Source organism: Notechis scutatus, chromosome Z, assembly GCF_049901735.1.
Source record: "Notechis scutatus isolate UNSWTSFEM ecotype Mainland chromosome Z, rNotScu1.2, whole genome shotgun sequence".
NCBI lineage: Eukaryota > Metazoa > Chordata > Lepidosauria > Squamata > Elapidae > Notechis > Notechis scutatus.
In genome coordinates this window covers 49924215-49951614 of record NC_142025.1, presented here as the reverse complement: position 1 = coordinate 49951614, position 27400 = coordinate 49924215, and the positions used below count along the sequence as shown (strand labels likewise).

Here is a 27400-nt window from a genome sequence, read left to right as displayed (position 1 = left end):
TCTTATTACTATTTTACATTTTCTGCATAGCTTCTCCCCTCTTTTAATTTTCTCAATTTTATTTTAATTATCTCAATTCAAATAATTGTATTTATATTTTTTGTCTGTCCTGTTTCAATTATCTATTATCTTTTCTCATTAAACAAAGTTTCTCCTGTAGTTACTGATTGGAGTATGACGCCTTTATATCTTTTCCCTAAAGTTGTAACATTCAATATAATACATAACTTCCATTCGGATTCTGCTTGGTACATTCTTAAAATACACACTGTATTCTTAGAAAAAGAAAAAATTATAAATGTATATAATTAAAACAACATTCCATTCCAATTCAATTCTATCATTAATATTAATATTCATTAAAGTCTTAACATCTTTAACATTACTTTTTAATTAAATATCATACTTCTATGGGAACAATTATAAGCTTTCCATAGTTAATTCCCCCCCTTCACTTATATTTTATAAAACATTAACTAATTAAAATGTTCCCGTTCCTTCCTAATTCAATTTTCTCATTTATTTTATTTCACTTACTTTATTCACAAACATTTCACTAAATTACACTATTTTATCCCTCATTTTAATCATACGTTGTTTCCAATTTTCTAAATTTATTTCTATTACTAATATAACAATACAATCTTATGTACCTTTACAGAATCCCTTTTTCAGTTAGATTTTCACCCATTATCTCTAAATAGGTCCTGTTTCTCTATATCTTGCTCCGGACCTTTGTAACTTCTTTTCCTTTCCTTCTTCCCTCTGTTCTTCTCTCTCCCCTTTTTACCCCCTTGTCTCTCTACCTCTATTTCTCTCTTCTGTATTCCCCTTTTCTGTTGCTTTCCAGTATTATACTTATTTTTCGAATTATTTTTCTTTTCTTTGGTTGTTTTTTTAAGTCTTAAATTCTCCATTCTCTTTCCCCTCTTTCCTTTTTCTTCCCTACATAAAATTGCTTGTTCATTAAAGATGGCTTCTTCTTTGTCCCAGTCTTCTTGTTTTGCAGTCGTTTCTTGTTGTTTCTCATAGTTCCAAATCTCCATTTCTAAGAATTGAAAAACAAAGCCAAAAGAACCCTTCCCTTCTTGTGCATCTTCTTTGTACTTTTTAAGTTCCATTTTCAATTCATCCAGAAGTGGAGCCATTGTATAAATTTTTAAACAACCACCCGATTGATTTTAGTCATTCAAATATAATAATCAAGAATCCAAAGATCATCAAATAATCCAAATACACGGAAGCTGTTTCTTTTTTGCTCTTTTTTTCACTTTCTCTTCCTGGGGTTACTATTTAGTTGCAAAGTTTCAGTTAAAATGTATCTTTTAGAAGTCTTGTTGAAGTTTTACTTTAGATTCTTTTTAATTCCAGGCAGTCTCCTCCCTCTTCCAGATCCTGCCCTTATTCTTTTTCTCTCCCTTCCTCCTTATGAAAAAAAAAGTTTTTAATGTCCAGAAATCTTTATTATCCCTTTGGCATTTTGTTTTATTTTCAGCTTAATTGCCTATTGATGTCAAAGCGGATTTTTCCGATTTCTTATTTAAGTCTCTTAGTTGTCAGTATAGGGAAGGAGAGAGAAGGAAAAAAAAAAGCCAAACCTTTCCCTTTTCACTTTCCTTCACTGCTTCCGACTCTTCTTTGGGAGCAATGTTAGCTTTTTGTAAGTTTAAATTCCAGGGTACCTTAGTTGTTGCTTTTACAATTTAACCCAGTCAGCCAAAACTGTCACTTCTTATCTACCTCCTGCACATTCTTTTCCGGTCGAGTTCTCCTTTGTGGTGGCCATTTCTGACCGCCTCTGCAACCGCCTTCGGGAAAGGGAGTAATGGCCAGCTGAGGAGGAGAGATGCGGCTCTCCTCAACCCTGCTGGCAGTCTCCCCCCTCTTCACCACCTCTACGGGGTGGCTTAGCCCCGAAACCAGACGGCTCGGGGCGCTCCAGCGGCGAACCCAGACAGAAATCGTGCACGATCACGGATTTCTGTCTGTCGCCGAAGCCCTTCAAACCAGAAGTCCCATATACTTCCAACCTTTTTAAGGATTCCAGTTCCTTATCCATTGCTTCCTGCCAAGCAGCCTGATCCTTAGCAGGATACAGTTTTAGTTCATTATAGTTATTTGGAACTGTATTCACTTGGCATACAACACCAGCCTGATATCTATCAGGTGGTTGTGTTACTCGGGTTGAACGTCTAGGTCAGGGGTCCCCAACCACCGGTCCGCAGACCGTGCACCGGTCCGTGGAACAAGTCCTACCGGGCAGCTGGCTTGCTGGCGCCGCCATCTTGTTTTGATGAAAAAGTGCTTCCGGTGAGCTTTTCCGGGTGAAAGCTCACCGAAGCACTTTTTCATCAAAACAAGATGGCGGCGCCCAGCTGATGTCGGTACCGGGCCGCGCCATAAAAAAGGTTGGGGATACCGGGCCGCGGCGTAAAAAAGGTTGGGGATCACTGGTCTAGGTAATACAGGGCTTACTGGTGGACTCTCCTGTTCCACCTGCTCCTGTTCTTTTACCTCCTCCTGTGCCTGTTCTTCTACTTCCTCCTGTGCCTGTTCTTCCTTTTTAATGTCTATTCGTGGTTTACTTATATCATCTTTAGGGACTATTTGGGTGTCAATAATAACATTGCTGGATTCCTGTTCCAGTTTATTCCACCCAACGTGCTCAAGAAATTTAGCACTAGTGCTACAGTAAACATGAGCTGTGCCTTGATCCCAGAATCTAAATGATCTATGGTTGGCTTTGTAACCTACAAAAATTTATTTCCTAGTTCTGTGTTGCCCTTTCAGTCTTACTTGTGAGGAAATATGCACCCATACTGGAGCTCCAAATGTGTGTAGATAACTTAAATTTGGTTTTCTGCCATGCCAACGAGTGAATGGCAATTCACCAGTTGTTGTGTTAACTACATTGTTTAAAACATGGTTACTACACATTATAGCTTCACCCCACAGTGTTTCAGGCAAACCTGAATCAGATAACATAGTGTAACGTTTGTCCTCTTGTAACGTTTGTCCTCTTCGTTCTATAAACGAGTTATGTTGTGGTCTGTAAGGTGCAGAACGTTTATGCTCGACACCAGCCAATTTCAACATAGTTTGGAATCTCTTGTTAATAAATTCAGTCCCGTTATCAGTAACTGATAACTGATAAGGAGTAATTACTTTACTCCTCGTTTTTCTCTCTGCAAACCTTAGCCAGTTAAAGAAATGTTGGAATGTTTCTGTTTTGTTTTTAATGAGATAGCAGAAACCGTACCGTGGGTAATGGTCCAATATACTCAAAACATAGCAGGCACCTCCCAAACTGGGTTTCTTAGGACCAATTATGTCAGCAAACACAACCTCTAAAGGTTCTTTGGTCTTAAACCCATTCAGTCTGTTTGCTGGAGTAACCTTGCTTTTCTCCTGACTACAGGCATTACAGTTTAAATACTTGCTACAGGGTTTCAATTTTACTCCCTCTGACAATTCAACAGTTTGTATGAGCATTTTGAAATTAATGTGCCCCAGACGTCTATGCAGTAAATGTATACATTCATCATGTGGCTTAACATTGTTATAAACCGAGTTAGCCATCTGCAACTGGTCGTCATGTATCACATATAAATCATTCTCTAAAGTAGCAGTAACACTTTAACCCTCTTTCTCAATTATACAGTTATCTCCCCTAAAAGTTACTACATAACCAATGTTAAATAAAGCCCTTACTGATAACAAATTAAATTTCAGTTTAGGTACATATAACATAATTAAATGCTCATTTATACATGAACAATATGCAGTACCTTCACCAGATGCTTTCATCTTCCATCCATTTGCCAATGATACATGTTGCTTATTCCTAGACATCTTTATAAACCTCTCTCTATTTCTTGTAATGCACTGCGATGCTCCACTATCAACTACCCACAAATCAAGATTTACAGTTGAATTGCTAGATATAGCTAAATTGACATTCTTCTTAGCCTTCTGGTGATTACCAGTATTCTGTTGTTTTCCCTTCTTACAGAATCTAACTATATGAGTCCCCTAGCCACACAAGAAAAACATTTTTTAACAGCATAGGCAGTTGAAGACAAATCCTCTTCTTGTGGTTGTTCCTTTCTTAGTTGGTTCCTATCCAGCTGTCTTCTTGCCACTTCTAACAACCTTCCGGTTATGTCAGTCAATGTCAGTTTATCTCTGGGCAGGACTTCCAATGAAGATATGTAATCATCATAACTTTCATCCAATGAGGGAAGAATGATGTAAACTTGATGCAGCTCTGAAAATAACAGTTCCTTTTCATGTAGCTCTTGAAAAGTTCTTTTCATGAAGTTTAAATGAGCTAACATATCTCCACCTTTCAGAAGACGTGCTCTAAACAGTTTACGTGTAAGATGTATGTGTGCACCTACACTGTCACGAACATAAATCCTCTTCAAATTCTCCCAACACCTAGCAGCAGACTCTTCATGAATATGGACTAGCTGCTGGTCACTCAGTGTTAATCCAATTATACAAAGAGCTCGTTCGTTGTTCCGTTTAAAGTCAGTTAACTTCTTGGCATCATCCTCATCATCTGAATACCAAGCATTTACATCCGGTGGATCTTGAACTGTATTTCATAATCTTTCTCTACGCAGAAGTAGACTGCACTTCATAGACCAGGAAACATAGTTTGTTCCATCCACTGGGTTATCAGTGATAGCCTTGTTGACGTGTCTTGTGCCATCTTTACCAGGACAGTAACCCACAATAAAACAATAAACAGTTGTCTGTATACAGTACTGTGTATTCACACTAACTCTCAGTTATCTGAGCCTGGTATGGCCTGGGCCCATAGGCAGTGTTGAGGTAATTCCCCATTAGGAGAATGAGTGTACACAGGGAGACGTAGTGAGAGTAATGTTAAATAACACACACAGCACACAGCTACACTGTATAGTAAAATGTAGGTTTTACTTCCAGTAAACAGTTAAGCAAAGTCCAACAAACAGTCCAAGTCATACATGGTTATAGCAGTCAGTTTTCAATCCAGGGATAATCCAATAACAAAGTCCAGTATCAAAAACAGTTCAGTAAAAGACTCACATCAAATCCAAGAATAACGATGATCAGTAACAGTCAATAGGGAAATGCAGGAACGGCAACACTCTAAGCAACAACAGAACAGAACAACCCAGGTTTCTGGCTCCATCTTATGTGTGTATATATATATATATGTGTGTGTGTGCGTGTGTGTGTGTTTTCTCAAGTTTTAGCGTACTTACATGTATGGCATTCAGCTTTGTTCGGGGAATTATTTTCCCGTCATTGTAGTTGTGCTTTTAAAGTTGTAGCAGCGTTTGGCAGAATCTCATCTGCCATCATCAGGCTTCTGTATTGTGTCCGTCCGTCAGACGAACAATATACAGAAGCCTGATGATGGCAGATGAGATTCTGCCAAAACATTGCTACAACTTTAAAAGCACAACTACAATGACGTGGGAAAATACCCAAACAAAGCTGAATGACATACATACATACATACATACATACATACATACGCACGCGCGCGCGCACACACACACACACATATATATTTGTAATCAGTCTCTGTTTATGTATATCTGTATTAATAAAATGTTCTTTTAAATTAGGATTTTATTTTATGTTTATTTTTTAAAGTTGTTATATAGTTGAAACTACTACAATGCTTGTAATAACCTTTTTGTTTTAATGAACAATTACAACTTGCTAAATTTTTCACATGTTTTACTCCACCTATTTTTCTCAATAGGAATAAATTCCTGCTTTAGAATAGAATCAATATTTGGAATTTTATTTCAATTGTCTGTCCAGTTAGCATGTTAAAAGTTAATCACAGTACAATTTTTAAAAGCTGAACAAGTATGATTTATTTGATAGGGTAGCCAGGAGAATGCCTCTTCTCTCTAAAAAGAACATGATAGCACACCTTATGTTTGCAAAGTTATATCTGAATAAATCACAAGACTTCTGGAATAGTGTATCTGGACAGATGAGACCAAAGTTTTTTTTTAAGATGGTGACAGTGGCTGCATGTGTTTGTAGATGGTGCTCTGAAATACTTTGCAGAGAGGTTTTTTGATGAATTTGGATTGTAGAGATTGGTATATGGAAGTAGAAGTGTGTGTAAAGGAAAAAGAAAGAAAGAAACAATCTTGATAAACTAACTGAGTCTGGAATTGATATGAAGAGACAGAGTTGAAGAGACTGATAGACCAAGAGCTGCTACAGTGGAATGTTTGGAAAGTGACAGTTGGAAGGTGAGACGGAGAGTCAGAGCAGAGCAGGTAGACGATTTTTACAATTGTGTGACTTTCCTGATCTCCCCCTGGACTCCCCTGACTGAAGCTAAATCCTGTCTGAGAACCCTAGAGTCAGCAGCTGCAGATCTGAATTGATGGTGTGGGTCATCTGATGGAGGCAGAACTGACAGAAGAGACAAGCTTCTCTGGCCTTCGTTGACATCTTGGCCTACTCATGGTCAATAACACTGTGGAGAGTGGCAGGCTGCTATTGGGATTTCCTGAGGTTAACTGACGAGTGGGAGCTTGGAACTGTAAACTTCATGAGACATTTTAGGACTACAAAGCTACTAAATTTCCAATGCAACATAGCAAGCCTTTCTGAGTTTTTTTTCTAGCTACCATTTACAGTTTTACTTCTGCATTCTTGTGGGTGTTCTGTGGTCGGGCCTGGGAGAGTTGCTTGGGGGATCCTCGGGCTGGGGAAAGTTGAATGAGAGTATGTTGGTCCCTTTCCCCCAGGTGAGAGCTGGGGGGAAGAGTGGCTTCCTGCTTGGTGGGTGAGGACTGGGCAGGGTGCTGTTTATGCATCAAGTGGACGTATTCTGATTATATAGGAGATAAGAAAAGCTGGATGTGACCTCTCTGCAGCAATAAGGGGTGATGTGAGTTTCAGGGCTGAGAGCAAATGCTATAGTGCCTATAAAACTCACCTTGCCCCCAACAATCTGTCAGTGGAAGTAGATTTTTTCTTTTTACCCTTTTTAAAGAAGGAAGTTGGGGATGGGGGATGGAATGGTTCTCAGGGAAGGCAGAGGAGGACATCCTATTTCAGTGGTGTTGAGTAACAGGAGATATGGGAGAAAAGGGAAAGGACAGGCACAGGGAACACGGCCTCTGTGTTTAGTACCAATCTCATGTTCTGCCCCATTGCACTCACCTCATTTTCCTGGTCAGCAGATCTGTGGTGGCCCTGGTCTTAGACTTCTGCTTTTAAATGTGAGATCAGCTTGCAATAAGGCTAGTCTTGTTGCCGATTTGATCCTCGAAGAGAAGGCTGATCTGGTTTGTATAACTGAAACTTGGCTGAGCCCAGAGGGAGGCGTTCCTCTTGCAGAAATGTGCCCAGTGGGTTATCGAGCATGGCTCTAGTCTAGACCTCAGGGCCGGGGAGGAGGTGTGGCTGTTGTTATCAGAGAATCTCTAGTAGCTTCCAGACGCACTGTTCAGCAAGTCCCCAGCTGTGAGACCCTTTTTCTTAGATTGGGCTCAAGGGATCAGATGGGATTGCTGCTGCTATACCAGCCTCCCTACCTGGGCTCCTGGACCTCGCCACAGGGCTGGTGGTGGAATTTCCCAGGCTTATAGTTCTGGGGGATTTCAACCTGCCTTCTCTGGGGTCAGGGTCGGAGGTAGCCCAAGATTTCATAGAAACCATGACTTCCATGGGCCTGTCCCAGATTATCCAGAGCCCAACTAGTAATAGTGGTTTGACCTGCTGTTGTTGGGGTGGGGGGGGGGAGTTGGTTTTTGTTTGTTTTCCCAAACTTTGTTCTATTGTACTTTACTAATTTATTTGATTCTTTTTGTTAGTTCTTATTGTTTTTATTTTTATTTTAAATATGATTTTACATTGTGTAAGCCGCCTTGAGTCACCATGAAAGAAAGAAAAAGAAAGAAAGAAAGAAAGAAAGAAAGAAAGAAAGAAAGAAAGAAAGAAAGAAAGAAAGAAAGAAAGAAAGAGAAAGTGGAGATGTTTGGCCATAATGCACAGTGCCACGTTTGGTGAAAAGCAAACCTAACATATTAGCACATACATTGCATATCAACTCTCAAGCATGGTGGTGGAGAAGTAATTATTTGGGTTTGTTTTGCAGGACCCTGGGCACCTTGCAGTCATTGAATCAACCATGGACTCCTTTGTATAACAAAGTATTCTAGAGTCAAATCTGAGGCCATTTTCCGACAACTAAACCTAGATTGATATTGGATCGTGCAACAGGACAATGATCCCAAACACACTGGCAAATCTACAGTAGAATGACTGGGGGGAGGGGGGGCGAGAATCAAGGCATTGCAATGGTCTAGTCAAAGTCAGACCTTAATCCAATTGAAATGCTGTGGTGCGACCTTAAGAGAGCTGTGGATAAATATTGCCCACAGACCTCAATGAACTGAAGCAGTGAGCCCTAATTCCTCCACAACAATGTGAGAAACTGATAAGAGTTATGTAGAAAATGATTACTTCAAGTTGTTGCTGATAAAGCCTGTTCTACAAGATATTGAATCATAAGGTGTACTTTCAAACATAGTTCTCCATTTTTGTAAAATAAATGATGACAGCAGAGGTGGTATTCAGCAGGTTCTGACCAGTACTGGAGAACTGGTAGCGGAAATTTTGAGTAGTTCGGAGAACCAACAAATACCACCTCTGACTGGAGATTTTACAGTATCCTTCCCCTGCCATGCCTAACAAGCCACGCCCACAGAAATGGTAGTAAAAAAATTTGAATCCCACCACTGGATGACAAGATGTAATATGTACTGTTTATCTGAAGTTGTATTTACCTATTTTTAAGAACTGCAAAGGATCAGATTTTACTATGTCCTGATACATAAAACCATAGAACTCAAAAAGAGTATAGTTTCTTTTTCATATGACTACATATTTTTTTCTTTCTTCTTCCCTTTTTCCTTTTTTATGTCCCTTTTTTCTTCTGTTTCTATTTGTTTGTTTTCTTCTGTTTCTATTTGTCATTTATATTAATTTTAAAAAATAGAAATGATATTTTAATAATATGTTAATTCTGATAAACATTTAAATTCTAATCTTGAAAACTACACTATTTGCATTTTGGCCATTTAACATTTAAAAGTATTTTTCTTTGCAGATTGCAGCTACATTAACATTACCATTTGATGTAATAAAAACACACCGACAGACTGAACTTTGGGAACTTGATATTACACATTGTAAGTTTTTTTTAAGATTCAGAAGTATTCTAGTACCATAATGTCTGGCTATTTTAGTGTAGACAAAACCCTGTCTGTGGCCTCAGGCTTTTATTATTGATGTGTATAATATCAAGAATTAAATATGTTCAATCCTGGAATCTATGGACTGTGTTTTTACCTCTATAAGGAGGAAAATAAGATTCAGAAAATGTTAAATTACGTTATACATTTTTGAACACATTGTTAAAACCTGAAGTTGTCATATTAAAAAAAGAACTTTTTCTAGTTTATAGTATACAACTTAGGATAGAAAACACAATGATTTTATTACAAATTCTACTGTGAGAAATTTACTTCTAAATTTAGTATAGTGCATGACTTCTGATTATAAGGAAGATAATAAAATGCTTGTTTTGTAGCTTTTGGTTGTGTCATTTAAGTGGGCTTGTTTTAAATCTTATGTTTGTTAAAAACTGCCTTATAGTTAAAAGACAAGAAATGTTGAGAACGGTTTCTCACTGTATCTTATCTGAAAATAGTCCGTCAAGATTAATGTTATTATCATACCATGGGTAAAACAAAGTTGACATTAAATCATATTAAATAAGTGTAGAAAAATGAGATGTGTTTTCTTTTACTCAGCTCCACAGAAGAAAACTAGATCAATATGGGAAGTAATGAAGAGAATTGTGATTGAAAATGGATTTACTGGATTATTTACTGGTAAATTCTTATTTGCTGCTGACTGTAAAATATTTTATTTCTACATATTATACATATAGCAATATCAAAGTTTTTACCACAAAATCTAAGAAAGCTTTTACCATATTGCAGATTTCCCTATAAACTATTTTGCCAACTTTGAAAAATAAAACTCCAAAATAAATAAAATCTTAGGGATAAGCTCAATAAATTAGTTTGCAAATATTTATTAGTGTCTTTGATGAAGTATATTGTTTTAAGTTTTTTTTCCAATGTGTAGTTTTTTGTGGTACCTCATTTTTCAATACTTATAATTTTTCTTTTCCACAGGTATTATTCCAAGACTGTCAAAAATTGCTCCTGCTTGTGCCATAATGATCAGCACATATGAATATGGGAAAACTTTTTTTCGTAGATTAAATAAAGACAGAGATATGAAGAACTATTAATGTTGTTTCTGTAAAATTGAAATGATGTCAGTAGTTAGTACCCATAAAGGTCCACATAAATTGTATTTTATTACATAGTTTTTGTGCCCATTTTACACCCAAGTCTCTACCAACATTATGTTCAGAGTTATTCCTTGATCATGCTTCAAACATAAAATAAAGTTAATCTTGAATAAACATATGGGAGAGAAAAGATTGAAATAAGTATATGTTTCTGCAAAAGGAAGCGAGTACATAAACTTTAGAGCAATTTTCAGATACATATAGTGGTACCTCACTATTTGACTGCTCTGAAAGTTGTAGAATTTGGTACTTGACACATTTTATACAAAAATTATGTCTTGGTACTTATTTGTTTTGTATTCAACACGTAATCTAGAACTGCCAGTGGGTTTCACTGTCCTTTCCAGCCAAAATAAAGGGCCACGTGTTACCTCTGGCCCTATGCACATTCTCTTGTGGTCTTAGTTTCTGTGGTCACTTTGTGTATTTTTGTGCTTTTCTTCTAATCATGGGTCCTAAGAAAAAGAAGAGTGATAGCATTGAGTAAAAAAGAAAATTCTTCGCACCACCAATGAGCAGAGAAATAATAGACAAATATGAGAGTGGTATTCGCCTTACTGGTCTTTCTAGGGAATACAATATGCCTAGAACAATATGCCTAAGAATAAAGAAGTTTCAAAACACTTGAAGTTGAAAAGTTGTTAATTTGGGTAAATAAAAACAAGAAGCAGTGAGTGACATTGTGTCAGAAAGTATGATACGTGAAAAAGTGAATCTGTTGCATGATGATCTTTTGAAAAACAAACACAACCAAGTGGTGAGAGTGTTGAAGTTTTTAAGGCTAGACATGGTTGATTTGATAATTTTAAAAAGAGGATTGGCATCGACAGTGTTGTGAGTCATGGCAAGGCAGTGAATGCTAATAAAAAGGCTGATGATGAATTCACTTGTGAATTTCATACAGGCTGATAGTTTTATTCCCTACCAGTTTTTTAACTATGATAAGACCGAACTTTTTCGGAAAAAAAATGCCAAGTAAAACCTACTTCACAAAAGAGGAGAAGGCACTACCAGGCCACAAACCAGTGAAAGACATCCTATTGATCTGTGGGGATGCTCGTGAGGTCTTAAAACTCAAGCCTCTACTAGTCTATCATAGTGAAAACCTGCAAGTTTTCAAGAAGCATCAAAAGGAAACTCTATGTGGTGTGGAGAGCAAACAGCAAAGCTTGGGTCATGAGGCAATTTTTCACCAGGTGTATAAATGAAATGTTTGGTCCCTCAGTGAAAAAATATTTGCTGGAGAAAAATTTGTCTCTGAAAGATCTGCTACTAATGGACAACACACATGCCAGCTCTCCAGGATTGCATGGTGACTTACTGGAAGAGTTCAGCTTCATTACTATAAGATTCCTGCCCCTTGTTAGTATTCTCACACAGCCCATGGATCAGCAAGTCATTTCAAATTTCAAGAAATTGTACTCCAGGGTGCTTTTTTAGAGGTGTTCTGAAATCATTTCTGACATTCAGTTGACTCACAGAATTCTAAAAGAAGTATTTCAATATCCTGCACTGCCTTAACTTTACTGATAAGGCCAGAAACTGTGACTCAGAGAAACTTTGAAAGCTTTGAGGCTGACCCTAAGCCTGCCAGCACCGAATGTACTGTTGTGCAGGATATTATATCTTTTGGAAAATTCAGGGGTCTAGAGATCAGTGCTGCTGATTTTGAGTTAGGGGGAGGGGGGGGAAAGAAAGCTCGCCCGCCTCGTGCCTACCTCTCCTCCTGCAAATGGCCCGGCTGGATGTATGTGTACAGTATGTATGTATGTGTGTGTGTGTGTGTGTGTGTGTGTATATATATATATATATATATATACACACACACACACACATACACATACATACTGTATGTATTATATACACACACACACAGTATGTATATATATATATACATACATACACATATATCTAGTGTGTGTGTGTGTTTTCCAATAAAAAGCAAGTATTAGAATAACTGTTCTAGTATTAGAAAAAAAAAAAAGCAAGTATTAGAATAACTGTTTCAGTATTAGAATAACTGTTGTTCCTAGCATTTGTCTACAGCACTGTCTTGCTTAGCAATAGAAATTTTGGGCTCAGTTGTCATAAGCGAAGGACTACCTGTATTTGTATAATAATTGTTGTTAAAATACACTCATACTTTAAAAGAGCATGTTGTCTTAAATAATTAGATTCCAATGATAATGAAATCAGTTTCTACAGTTGATTTGGCTGCTTAGTGCTATTGAATGTAATCTGGGCAGTATTCCAGTCATCAAGAAATAGTACAACTATAGGTAGCATTGGTACAAAATGTTTAATGTATCTGCAATGTTGATACAACAACTCAACACATTTGCATAAATTTTCATTCTGAAAGCTTGGCAAGTTTTCAAATTCAAGGCAGTCTCTTCATGCACAAGCATTGATTCAATTGTTTTTTTCATACATACATTAAAATTTTTCATCCCAACTATTCCAATCAGTCATCAGCTATTATAAAAAACGTAACTCTTCTAAATCAACAACTTACTGAACCATACTGGATTTCACATACAAGCTTGTTAGTGTTAGTCTACGTTGTATTTCTCATTATGTTTTTAAACGATATTAATTTCACAAGAGATAACATGCATTAAATTATCAGGTAGCTAGTATATGTCATTTGACAAAGCAGGAGCTATTCCATTTAAAAGTTTAGCTCACCATATATGTTAACACAGTAAACTTACCAATACAAGATTTTGAATAATCATGTGCTTCCCTATCTCATTTGTTTCTCAAAGCAGGTCTTACTGGAGGCACATCATTTATTTAAATTATTAGTAGTCACACTGACAATTAAATTTCTGCACTTGTAGATACCCACATGTTGCAGCACACTAGTAAACAATGTACAGAACTTCTTTGGCACAATAAAGCATTTCCTCATACTCCTCAAAATTAGAGGTCCCTGTAAGTATGAATGTTTTACACAAGATTGTATTAATATACTCAACCATTGCCAGTAATGCTGGAAAATAAACTCTTACTCAATAGAATTGCACTTCAAAGTTTAAATCGCAAAGCTTCAAAAATTAAATAAAGTTTACTGTTACCATAGCTATTTGGCCCTCATTTTAAAATTTTATTACAGAATAAATAGCAAAAAATAGATTTGAATCAAAAAATTGCAAAATATTTAAAACATTTATATGAAAATCTAATGTAACATTTTCTTAGAGGTTTTAGAATGAACCACTATAATTGTAAATATTTTCTTTGCAGATTGAATCTAGTGGTTAAGAATATTTTTCCTTTATACTGGAGTTTAGTCTTAATTGTTAGTTGTTTGCTGAAAACATGAATATTGTTATGGAGTTGATGTGTATCTTTGTTTTCAAAGACAGTTATTAAACAGTTTTTTAGGTTTATGGAAACAAAAAAGAAAGCATTTTTTTAAAAAAACTAGTTGACATTTTATAAGTCTTAATGATAAATTAAGGAATGCCAATTGAATGCAGACACAGAAGTTTCTTTTTGTTTAGACTTGTTCAAGAAGGTGTTAGTCCAGGACTTGTAATCTCTGTTGTAGGACTTGCAAGATATTCACTTGATTTCAAGCTGGTGAGAGATTTGTAACTTGCAACTGATGTCAAAGAACCACAAAGGCCAAGTAAGGAAGGAGTGTCTTCTTTCCCTATTGAAGAAAGTTTTAACTTTTAGTTTAATAGTAGTAGTAAACACATTATGAGATGTTCTGGGCAGGATTAAATAGTTCTCCTTTCTCTAGATCTAGATAGTGGTTCACCCAAACCACTGCTATTTCAAGAAAGAAAATAGCATTGTGTACTTCACATTCTTCTTTCAAGCTCCTATTATATGTGCTGATGAGTATATAAAATCATACATTGCAATGTCCTACCTGCAAATGAATACTTCAGCTTCAATCATAACAATACAAGAGCACACAATAGATACAAACTCAAGGTTAACCGCACCAAACTTGACTGCAGAAAATACGACTTCAGCAACAGAGTGGCCAATGTTTGGAATACTCTACCTGACTATGTGGTTTCTTCCCCAAACCCCAGAAACTTTAACCTTAGACTGTCTACTATTGACCTCACCCCCTTCCTAAGAGACCTGTAGGGGGTGTGCTTAAGCACACCAATTGTGCCTACCATCCCTGTCCTATTGGTTCTTTTTATTTTTCCTATAAGTATCTATCTCATGTATTCAAAACTGTATTTATTCTTGTACCTGTATCTTGTAAGCGATTGACAAATCAGATAAATAAATAAAATAAATAAAATAAATAAATAGATCTTTCACCCAAACCACTGCTATTTCAAGAAAGAAAACAGCATTGCGTACTTCACATTCTTCTTTCAAGCTGCTATTATATGTGCTGATGAGTAGGGACAAACTCATGGAGTTTCCTGTGTACGCAACATGACAGAATCAAAAGCAAATCACAATACCAGAAATATGCCTATATTTTTCAACATTTTATTCTTTTCCTATCTTTGCCTGTATATTTTGAAATCAGCACTTTTGTTGAAATACCAGCTCTGCTATATCCAAATAAGCTTAGAAAGGTTAAATATTTATTTACCCTAGACAACCCATGACTCATTGGGCCATTATTTCAAAGATATTTCCTTTCCTAAATAGAGAATCACCACGGGCAAAAAAAAACCAGTGGGAACAGGAGTGACTTTTAACTTCCTGGTAATCCTGCTAGGTTTCAAAGTATATCTAGCAGGACTACCAGATTCTGTAATTTGTTCCCTACCATCCATCTGGTAAACTGGCAAGGTTCGTTTTTCTTGCCATGTCCATGTATATACCCGAGCTAGACTATGTTGTTCCTCTATGTCATATATTAGAATTAGAATTATTTTATTGGCCAAGTGTGATTGGACACACAAGGGATTTGTCTTGGTACAAATGCCCTCAGTATACATAAAAGAAAAGATACATTCATCAAGAGTCAAGAATCATAAGGTACAACACTTGGTAATAGTCATAGGGTACAATAACCAATCAAATCATACTAGGAAACAGTCAATATAGATCATGAGGATACAAGCGACAAAGTTACAGTCATACAGTCACAAGTGGGAGGGGATGGGAGATAAGGAGTAATGAGAAGAGTAATAATAATAGTGCAGACTTTGTAAATAGTTGGACAATGTTGAGGGAATTATTTCTTAGCAGAGTGATGACATTCGGGGAAAAATTGTTCTTGTGTCTAGTTGTTCTGTGTGCAGTGTTCTACAGTGTCAAAATTTCATTTTAATGTGTGCCGGTTAGTGTATATTCAAAGCGACAATAAGTCTACTGTAAATTCTAAGTCTTGACGCTTTGACTGTAGCTGACTATCCTTCAGCAGTCTATTGTGGGATTAATCTATCCAGCCTCTGGTGGGCTAGGGTGGAACTTGTCTACCTGATCTCCAGTGGCTAAAGAAGGGGCTGGTCTACTTGATCTCCAAAGGGCTAAGGCAAGACTAATCTATTGAATCTCTGGGCAGGGGCACAGTAGCAGTACCGAAGACCACAAATTTGCCATTTCAATCCCATGGAAGTCATGGATCCTGGATTTTGAACTCATTCTGTAAGTTAGCCCATTTGAGGCACCACAGTTCAAACACTGTTGCCCTACAATATACTGTTTCACCCAGTTAAAATTTATAGGCATGAATGTTTTAATAGTATATAATAAAAAATTTAAAAAGTTAAATAACATTATTTTTAGTCATGGGGAATTTCTAGCCTCAACATATTTTACAAGATTCCTCAGCTTTACTCCAAAGCTGCTTCCCCATTCCACCAAGCAGAGCTCTGTTTAGGTTAGGGAAAGAAAAGAACATCTCAATGGTTTTTGGTGATGAGCTAACACAACTACAGTATTTTATTCCACAAGACAGAAAGCAGTGTCAAAAGTGTTTCAGTCCAGTCCATTTAAAATACCAGACTTACATTGAAATTTACGTTTATTTTATTTTGTTTATACAAACTGTCTAGCAATTCTATATTTTACCATAAGATGGAGTTATATTCATTGTTAAAAATATTTTTTCAATATGACAGCTTCATATTAATTTCAGATCCTGCATTATAATCAATACCAGGACAAATGCTGAAGGATTGCAATTAGCTCTCAAAATCAAAGCTGAACAGACAGCAAAGGGATTAGATAGATAGAAATCTTGCATAGATTTGTATTATCTATGCAAATTATATAAATTATACTGTTCTCGAAAAAGTAAGAAAAAGCAGAGATTTCATATTCCAAATACTGTCTGAATAAATGTAACTATATTATTCTACCACAATATATACATTAATATCATTACAAATCAGGCAAGTTTAGTTTCAAACCTTCATTAGGGACCAGAAAACATATAAGGTAAACAGATTACAAATCATACGTTTATGCTGCCATTTATACTAAATTCATTCAACTGAATTTAAGTTTGAATTGCAGATTTGTAATTCTCAAGCTATATGTAGAACAATTGTATAGTCTTAGGTATACCCGGAAATTAGTCATTATACACAGATATTTGGGATTATTTAACTTACCTTCACTAAGTAAATTAAGTCCATCTTGCTTCTCATCTGCATCTGGTGGATTACCTGGATCCAGGGATGTCTGAGAAAAGCTTACATCAGCAGAGAGCTGATCCAGGCTGTGATAACTCTTTCTGCAATATCAGTGATAATTCATTTCATTACTTTTGAACTGATATGCAGGAGAAATAACTATTTTTTTTCACAATTTTCTAATTCCAGTATATCTTTATATACAACTATACATTCTTTAAATTATCCCCCCTGCCTGTCTCCCAAAATGTGTAATACAATATAGTACATAAAATTGGAAAAAAGACCATTAATACTATACTAATTTACCCTGAATCCAGTCCATAAACTTGTTTTTAAATCACACTTTAAAATTTTTGCTTATGTTTGATTCTGCATTTTGTATTATTTTAATAGTAGTATACTTGCTATTAGTGTTGGCTTATTTTATGTACTTGAATTTTGTTTGTATATAACTAGCTACAGACTTATACAATATATTGTTCCAGTTGCTATCAGCTCTTAGTATTTATCAAAAGTATCTAGATAATTTGACTGAAAGAAATACTTTTTCTAATAATATTTACAAAAAGTTTCAACAAAATTTCTGTGTTGTTAATATATCATTGTATATTGCAGTAGGCGGTACCATAAAAGCATACATGTGTCACATTCAAAAATCCAGGATACAACTAATGCAGGATACAACTAGTGCATTATTATTTATGCCTTTTATATCATTTGCCTTTACTGCATTGAACTTCTACACTGTTATAATTGGATGACGCTGATGTATTTAGACCTGCAATTTTGTTATATGTACTTCTCTCTGTGTGTATGTATGCACTCAGAGAAACACAAAACTGAAAGTGAATTATGCTAATTGTTTAAAATATTTTGTCTTTAAAAATCAAAGTACTAATTTATTAATCAACATTAAATATGCATTTAAAATAGGTTAATCCAGTGAAATATCCTCTTTGAAATATATTAAATTCATAACAACATAGTAAGGGCTGAATATGTTGAATGTATAAAATTGTGGAAGGGTCATTGGCATATATGTTTGGACCTGCTCCATAATGGCCTCTTTTTGGTTTAATATTAATAGATATCTTAATAGCGTATTGGGAAGATAAATGAGATACAAAGATACTGATGTAATATTGAACTATTTTAATATATTTGGAATTCAACAATATATGGACGACATGATTTATCAAGCATGAATTATAGCTAGAAATTATTGAAAATACATTCAATCCTGATGAAATATATTCATTTTCTACTATCAGCTTGTTTGGTATTGCCATCTAGACAGTGTGATCCACATTTTTTCATGTGATCAATTTGTTCTTTAATAACTTTAATTTATTTTATCATGATTATTCAGAAAAATTTCTCCATTTAATTTTGTTCTAGTTTTGTTTTTTCTTTACTATAAGCAATATTTTTTTAAAAGTCAGTCTTTCTAAAGGATACATGAATTTTAAAACCATTACTTGACCAAAAAATTAAAACTTTAAACGCAGTGAATATAAACATAATCAGATCCAATTTCTTTAAACCTGTATGTTGCTTGGATGCAAAAGGCACTATTTGAGGAAAGGGTTACCCAAACCAACATCTCATTTATATTCCAAGTCTTTTTCCCATTCATAGTTCTAAGTGTAATTAATCTTTAATATATAAAATGAACAGAAAATAATAAAAATAATAATCACAGCTACACTATCACTTCCTTACCAATCACATGATATTATTTTAACCAATTGGAACCTACTGGTACTACTACTTCTTTCCTTGTTGTCTGTCTTGTTTTTGCCTTTCACAAAAAGGAAGCACATGCCATGTTGCAAAAGCAAAGAAAAAAAAAGCAAAAAGCAAAGCAAGGTTTAATGAGATAAAACATAACTAAGCTGTCAAATATTTGATTGTAATACTATCCCTAAATATTATAAAATCCATTCATGATCAATATAAACTTGTTGGCACTATGTTGGCATAAGTAGAGGGTTAATAATTAAATTGAGTTCTTTAAATCTAACAAAAACAGATGAAGTTCTTATATATTATCAACATATGGCTGTCTATGGAATTCAAAACTACTAGATGGCTAATCTAAATTATTTAAATAAAGTTAGACACATTAATGGAGAATAGCTCTATCAATAGTTACAAATAGCTATATATTATTTATTATTTCCAAAATAATTCTAAAGTGTGGCAAGACAGTTCAAAGGTGAACTCTCCCCTACATTGCCTGTTTTGAGATTTTCTAGAAGCATGTAATCTTCAACATTGCAATACAAGAAACTGATATAGATAGGTTTTGGGCCTTATTGATAAGGGTTTCTTTTACTTTCTTACATATCAACCAAATCAAAATAGAGTTCCTAAGTTTCAAGAAAATGTTGAGAATCTCCCAAAACATATATGCATAAATAAATTGCTAACATTATTTAAAACTATCTTTAAATGTGTGTCTTAAAAAAATATTTATCCACACTTTCATATCATCCAACAAAATATGGTAAGCAGTAATGGCTGAACTGAAGTTTATTGATGAGGAAATCTATATTTGTTCCAAAGAACTCATGGAAAACAAGTAGCAACAAACTCTAAACTATGGTTGAGATAGAATACATCTGAATACGACTACAGTTTTGGTAATTTTCGTAATTAAAAATCAAATATTCATCTTGATATGCATTAATAATAAATAACCTCATGTTAAACAGTCAATAATATCCTAATGGGAATTTGTACCCAAAATTAAATAGGAATACTCTTATAAGCATGTTTAAATGATCTCAATTATTCTAGTGTACCATATATATATTACCCCAAATATTTTTGTTCCAACAATTTTAGAAACCCTAATTGAAGATTTTAGCATACTATTAATATTTGTTCCAAAGTTGAACTATTGCTCAATTAATCAAATACCAGTATTCTCTGATGCACAACATAGTACAATATGCTTAATTATACCTCAACACCTTGTCAGGTTGGGCTAATATGGAGTTGTTAAATTTTGAAAGGAAAAACAATGCAAATCTGATGTAAAATTTAAAGCCTGCCAAAACTTTAATGCTGAACAAAGTATAGAAATCTATACTAAATCTAGAGTTGAGTTATCTCTCTACAGTTCTTTTTTTTAAATATGTTTTTATTAAATTTCTATTGTTTCAACATAAAACATCATAGTTTCAGCCACATTCTTGACATCTATACAAGTTCTTATCTTAAATATCTTAACACATTGTATTTATATTTATCTAATATTAATTAATAACTAGCTATAATCGTTATTCCTATATATAATTTACAAACTTACATTTTACTTTCTTAAGGCTTCTTACAGTTAGATTTCTTGTCGTATTTTTTAGTTCTGTTTGCTAACCAATCATACCATTTATTCTAGATTAGGAAGTATTCAGAATAATCTTTTTCTTTCAATTTCAACATTAACATATTCATTTCGGCACTTTCTGTTACTTTTTGTAATATCAGTTCTTCTTTAGGAGCATTGGGAGTTTTCCATACCTGTGCAAAGGCTATTCTGGCGGCTGTTGTGATATGCAACAATAAATATTTTATTTCTTTTAGTATTCTATCTTTAATAATTCCTTAAAGGAAGGTTTCCGGTCTGAGTTCAATCTGATAACCAGTAATTTCTTGTAGTCAGTTTTTAATTTGAATCCAGAATGCCCTGGTCTCAGGGCATAGCCACCACATATGATAAAATGTACCGTCAACCTTCTTTCATTTCCAGCATTTTGAGCCTGTGTTAGGATAAATTTTTGCCAATCTCATTGGGGCTAAATACCACCTGTAAAACATTTTATATATGTTTTCTTTGTATGCTGAGGATATAGTTAATTTATAATTTTTGTTCCATATTTTCTCCCATTCCCCATTTTATACTGTATGCAAAATTCTGAGCCCATGCTATCATTGTAGTTTTCACTGTTTCCTCTTCCATTTTAAAGTCTAGTAAGTATTTGTATATTTTGGTCATGAATTTTTGTTCTGGTCCTATTAAAATATTGTCTAGTTGGTTTTGCCCTTTATCAAATCCAAAATCTTTTTTAAAAAAATATATATTTATTTTGGATTTGCAAATATGGCCACCAGTCAATTATAATTCCATTTTCCTTTAGTTCATGATTTGATTTTAATTTTCCTTGACTATCTAATAGTTACCCATAGCTTACCATTTTCCTTAAATCTAATCTATTTGGGTGGATCATGGCCTCCATGGTTGACAGCCATAGTGGTATTTCCATATGTTTATTTTTGATATTCTTCCATGTTGTAATCAATGAATCCCTTATTAAATGGTGGTTAAAATAGGTATATATATTACTTTATCTCTCTACAGTTCTTAAACTTTATCTTTGATTCAGTATGTTTCTAATTATAGTTAGTAAAGCCAAGCTTGGAAAAGATTCACATAAGAAAAAAACACAGAATAGGCAGTATCTGAACATCTTGCAAGCCTTCCACTATGTTTGCACAGGTTTGATATATTTCTCAAGGACAGCCATTGTCACAATGCAGTGCTCTCAAAAATTACGCAATGTCAAAATAATTTGAATGTTAGTTTTGCTTCCCATCTTCTAATGTAGCAGATAATAAATTTTCTGAACAATTTGCATGGAGAAGCAAAATTAACAAAAACAACCTACTTACACAGGAAGTGGTTTACATTAATAGTAAATCACTTTGTGCACATACAATAGTGTAAAAATGTATATTGAATACTATATAAGCTATTTGTATTACAGTACTCTAAATGTGTTTTAGGGTAATGAAATATTTATCACAAGTATTTCTGCACTGTTTTAATAATTAGGCAGCTTTTGTTTGTCTGCTGAGATTTAAAATTCTGATGGATGAGATATGCGTGTGGAGGAAGGTGAATGAGATTTCTGGGATTTTAGAAGCACTGCACAAATATAACAACTTACTCATCCCATTGCTTATTTTGCTTTCCATAAAGCAGCGTATCCAAGGCAACAGCATTAACATCCAGAGCTCCTGGGGAAGGCCACTGATTGGTGAGATGGGTAGTTAATTCTTGTCTTGATCTTAAATCATTATTCTTTAGCACAGTTCTGTAAACACATAGTGAATTTCATGCCATTAAAAGTAATATCTTAAAATAAAGGAAGAAAATAGGCTGTTCTTGAAAGGTTTTCCTGCTAGCATACTAAAGCATTTTCTCTCAAGAGATTTCTCAATCAAAAGTTGGCTCTTGAAGAACAAAACTAAATTCACATGACACTACAGTATGGGATGTTTTTTTTGTATTATACAAGAACAGATGATCTGTCAATTACAAATATGGAAATAAACATAATAAATTAAAACAGCTTACATGGTTTACCACATTTGACGCTAAGCAAACTACCAATATTGCTAATCTAAGTGCTAATTTATAGAAGAGCCCTCTGTTTCTCTCCTTTTTTTCCAAAACCTAAGCTTTATTTCTGAATCAAGAACAGAACGTTCAAAACAACTTCAATAGCTGATGTGAAGTAATGAAGTACCTATTCATATTTATTTCAAATGGGATGGGGAGGGAAGAATTGCAGGATTTAAATGCTGCTTTATACAGACAAGTTGGTGCAGCAAAATTAAGATGTACAGGATTTCTATATGGGTAATTATGGCAGAAATAACATTGTTTGGTGCCCTAATATTTTCTTTTTAAAATAACAATATAATTTAATCCAAACAAATAGGCTACATCACATTGTGCAATGTTATTCTTACAAATTTGAAAAAAAGTTTAAATATTTTGGGAATTGTATGTATGTGTATATGCATTATTAGATATACACACATAAATACATACATAAACAGATGCATCACTGTTTCATTTCTATGAAAAATACATTGAGCTATATGTCACAAAATCTAAAGTAGGAAGAAAGCACTCTAAGGTACAAATAATTTTTCCCAATCTCATGACTGTCACTTTAGTCAGAAATATCAAATCTCAGTATGAGTCTCAATAAAGGCTGTCACTTGAGAAAGATTTAGAGTGTTTATAACTAATAGTACAACCACAGCTTTATTACTTACCAGTACTATGAATTCTCCTATTGGGTAATCTCCTTCACATATCCCTCTCTATGGAATGAGTTGTGATCACCACCTTGACGACTCAGATCTGTTGAAATTTCAAATGTCATGGATGTGAGCCCATGTGGTGTGTTAACTGTCTTCTAATTTCATGTTAGTAGATAGTGTTAGAAAGTCCCTAAAGCAAGCAAACTAACACAAACACAGCATGCTGAGGAAATCTGAGTTTGCGGATTTATGGAGGAGATAACAATAGTAGAATTCAAGTTACTGATACGCAGTCTTTCTGCTGATCACGGTTATTTGCCAGGCTGTCACCCTGGGACAACCTCCCCAATAAGAATGAAAAGGGAGGAGTGTGACAAGCGTAAAAAAAATCCAGTTAGTTTTGGGTGCAATTAAATGTTCCAGATCAACTTCATATATTATAAATAGCTTCATTAAATATCAGTTACATCTAAATCACTAACTATTTTTATCTATGTTACCACAAACCAATTTATTTTTCTCTCAAATAATGACCGAAATAGTTTTAAAACTCTTGAAACATTCAAATGTTCAAATTGTAATTCTAGGGAAATGTCCAAATCAATAACTGGAGAACTTTTGCATCTAATGCTTTAGAATTTCATTTGATGCTGTTTCAGTGAGCAATTCCCAATTTCAAAATATTTTACACTTTTTACTTTTAAAGTAATATAAACTAGTAGCTCCTTAAATAAATTCAGATTAATTATGTCCATTTTCTTTCTGCCTTATATATTTGAAAATGTTATAATTTATAATTATAATTTATATTATATTATAAAATTATAATTTCTTGTACAGGTATTCTTACAATGTTCTATCTAGAATAGGCATCCAGTCTTCGTGAAAGATCAGACTAGAGATTATAAATAATATAAAATGGTGCAAGTAGACTGCTATCAAATACAAGATACTTGATGCTTGCACTGAAAGGTCTACACTGGATGCTAGTTGCCTACTGGCCCAATTAAGATTCTAGTGCTGATTTGTAAACCTCTTATGGCTTGGTTTCTGAGAAATCACCTCTTTTTCTAAATCTGTCCAATGACTTAGATCTCTAGAAGATGCCCTCTGTTACCAAAATCTGTGTTGTACATGGGGAAAAAATCCTTTTATGTAACTGCCAAGCTATGAAATGCTCTTTCTGGTGAAGTCCATTTCCTCCTGTCTCTCCCAATATTTAGAAAAGTCATAAAAGATACAACTTTTCATTAAGGTTTCACCATAAGCTGATGCTGATTTTGTTTTTATTTTATTTTATACTTTTGTTCCAAATCACCTTTAAAAGTTCATATAGGTACAAAGCAGAATTTAAAATCAGTCAATCAGTCAACCTTACTCAGAATTTAATAAAAGGACAACAAGGGATCATTTTGGACAATTTAAAGTTGCTGTAATATAGTGGTGTGCAAACCACTATTGATAAGTTAGCCCTCAGTTTAATCTTTGTGGGCTGTTACAATTTCCAATATTACACCACAAAAATATTTTTTGGTAAAGAATCAGTTATGAGCAGCTAATTTTTGTTTTTTTTTCCTGAAAGAAATCAAAATTCTGAAATAATGTCTGCATACTACCTAAATTGCTTTTTGTATGTATTTGAGGTACATATATGGCAGGTGTTTAGTTTTTTAAAATTATGAGCTTTATGCCAGAAGAGATCTGTGTGTTTGAATATGTGTTTGGGACATCATCAGTTTACCTTTAGAATTCCAATTAGAATATGCAACTGCAATTTAATTATAGTTTGTTTGTTCAAATTTGATAATTATCATTTGTTACATAAACAGAATTTTGTACCTACATATTTTTTTTTATAAAAAACAAGTACAGACCAAGTTTAAGCAATGTTTATCAGGAGCCAGTATAATCAGGAGCCAGTATAGTGATGAAGGATAGAGAAAAAGTAGGGAGAGTCCACTCTCAGTCCCAGAAACTCACTGAGTCTTTTGGAGTCATTCATTCTCAATCTAACCTTTCTCACCGCATTGTTGTCATGGAGAGCAAGGAGAAACTCTACTTGAGAGATATACATCACACACACACACACGTGTGTGTGTGTGTGAGAGAGAGAGGGAGAGATGTATTTACAATAATGGTAAAGGAGGCTTACAATTTGTGATCAAAGTTACAGTTACAGCACTCCTATGATCATGATTACATTTTGGGGAATTGGCAACCCATTTGTACTTACGACCAGTTGCCAAGTGCCCTGTCATCATGTGATTGTCCAAAAGGTGGTTTTTCAAGAGGCAATTGGACTTTCTTGCTTTTCTTTGAAGACATTTCACTTCTCATCCAAGAAGGTTCTTCAACAGGCTGGATGGTGGGGAATGGATTTATCTTTCTTGCAGTCAGCTGGTCATTTGCATTCTTTTATAGAGTCATTGAGGCCACTTGGAGGTTTATCTGTGTCCTCAGGATCCCTTGAGTAGTGCAAATGGGTGTAGAGCCTTCTTGGAACCGTTGAAAGGATTGCGTTGTACAGCTGTGTTTTCTGCAAGATGTTTTCGGCCCTGTGTCTCTTCACTGCTGAACACAGGCATAGACTGGAGATTACTGTGTTGCCTCCATCTCAAACTAAACTGCAAATGGTTCCCATAGTCTGCATTTTTTTTCTGGAAATCCATTCATACTCCTGCACCATTTGAGGGAGATCATCCTAAAGTGCATAGTGCAGAAAACATCCTGCAGAAAACATAGCTCCACAACACAGTCCTTTCAGCAGTTCCAAAAAAGCTCCACATACATTTGCATTACTCAGGTGATCCTGAGGAACAGGCAAACCTCCAAGTGGACTCAACAACACCCACACCTGTAGCCCTTATAAACAGAAGAACACCGACACTGACATCCCCTAAATTCTGTTGAAGATATTACCTAGCCTGGTATCAAAACGTTTGGAAACCAACCCACAAGCTCGGACAGTGAACCTTCACCTTCATCCTACTATACCCGAGCTACAGATATTTGCCACTATTGCAAATTTAAATCCATTCTAATATCCCCTGTGTTGGATTTTTTAAAAAAATGAAGCAAGGATGTGATCAAGTTATAAAAGAGATAGAGACAGTTATGATTTGATTCAGAATTAAATAGAATTACATGAGTTACAAGTCTACTATGGCAATAAAATCCAAATCTAATGACGAAGACTTTAAATCAGTGGTTCCCAAAGTGGGCAATACAGCCCCCGGGGGCGGGGCGGTGGGATGCCTTAGGGGGTGCTAAGAGGCAAGGGAGCCGACAGGGGGTGCTGGAGGTGGGCCCCACGCAGGGCGCAATTCAGAGGTGGGATTCTACCGGTTCATTACTGTTCCCAGTAGTTTGGAGAACCGGTAAAATGGGCCCCTGGCTGGCCCTGCTCCTCTCCGCCTGCTCTTCCATTCAATGCCCAGTCAGTCCTTATTGTGCATGCGCAACATCACACGCATGCACAACAATCACTGACGGCCACAGCGGCACGTTGGAGAAGCGGAGCAAGCAAAGCTGGAGGTCAGTAATTTTCACTGCAAAAAGCATCCAGAAACTGTGTTGCAGCTGCACCGAAAACAACACGCGGCGTCTGGAAGTTTTTTGCAGTGAAAATTACCGACCTCCATCTTTGCTCTGCTTCTCCAACATGCCACTGCGCTCAATGAGGTGGACCTGTGGGGCTGGTGCCTAGAATGCGGCTGCAGCGGCACTTTGGAGAAGCAGAGCAAAGCCAGAGGTCAGTAATTTTCACTGCAAAAAATCTCCAGCTGCCACATGTTTTTTTCGGTGTAGCTGCAGTCTACCCGCACCAAAAAAAATACGCGGTGTCTGCAGGCATTCGTGACAAGGATGACGTAGGTTAGCAGGGAGCCCAGCAACAACAATGGCTCAGCCCTGGCTTGCCTTCTCTGGCAGCCAGCCATGGGAGGAAGGTAGTCACAGCCGTGAAAGAGGTGGTCTGTGGGGGAGGAAACAGGGAGATTAAGAGCCGGGGCCTCTGAAAGGGGAAACGGGGTGATGCAGGATTAGCCCAGGCCTTTGACAGATTAGGCCACACCTTCCTGGGCAGAAAATAGGTAGATAAGTTAAGGAAAGGATAGAGAGAGAGGAAAGAGAGAAAGAGAGAGAAAAAGAAAGAGAGAGAGGGGGAAAGAGAGAGAGAAAGAGAGAGGGGGAAAAGAGAGGGAAAGAGAGAAGGAACAGACAAGAAAGTAAAGAAAGAAAAAGGGAGGAAGGAAGAAAAGGGATAGACAAAGAAAGAGGGGGATGGAAGGAAGGGACAGAAAGAAAGATAAGGAAAGAGAGAGAGGAAGAGAGGGAATGA

General features: G+C 35.5%; 2 protein-coding genes across 7 annotated transcripts in view; one reads left to right on the top strand and one right to left on the bottom strand.

Annotated features, from left to right (window-relative positions):
- SLC25A40 (solute carrier family 25 member 40) overlaps nucleotides 1-11046 on the top strand; it is a 31559-nt gene extending 20513 nt beyond the window's left edge. For 2 of the 3 annotated variants that reach the window (XM_087946191.1, XM_087946189.1), the window contains exons 8-10: nucleotides 9146-9227; nucleotides 9852-9932; nucleotides 10242-11046. In XM_087946191.1, coding sequence (XP_087802317.1) covers nucleotides 9146-9227; nucleotides 9852-9932; nucleotides 10242-10360 — 282 coding nt within the window. In that variant the 3' untranslated portion in view covers nucleotides 10361-11046. The remainder of the gene's footprint in view (nucleotides 1-9145; nucleotides 9228-9851; nucleotides 9933-10241) is intronic. The other variant, XM_087946190.1, reaches the window with a different exon arrangement.
- Nucleotides 11047-12703: 1657 nt separating this feature from the next.
- Nucleotides 12704-27400, bottom strand: part of RUNDC3B (RUN domain containing 3B) — a 48969-nt gene continuing 34272 nt past the window's right edge. For 3 of the 4 annotated variants that reach the window (XM_087946186.1, XM_087946185.1, XM_087946187.1), the window contains 3 exons: nucleotides 21954-22100; nucleotides 16978-17099; nucleotides 12704-14084 (listed from right to left, as the gene is read on the bottom strand). In XM_087946186.1, the coding sequence (XP_087802312.1) occupies nucleotides 13939-14084; nucleotides 16978-17099; nucleotides 21954-22100 (415 nt within the window). In that variant the 3' untranslated portion in view covers nucleotides 12704-13938. The remainder of the gene's footprint in view (nucleotides 14085-16977; nucleotides 17100-21953; nucleotides 22101-27400) is intronic. The other variant, XM_087946188.1, reaches the window with a different exon arrangement.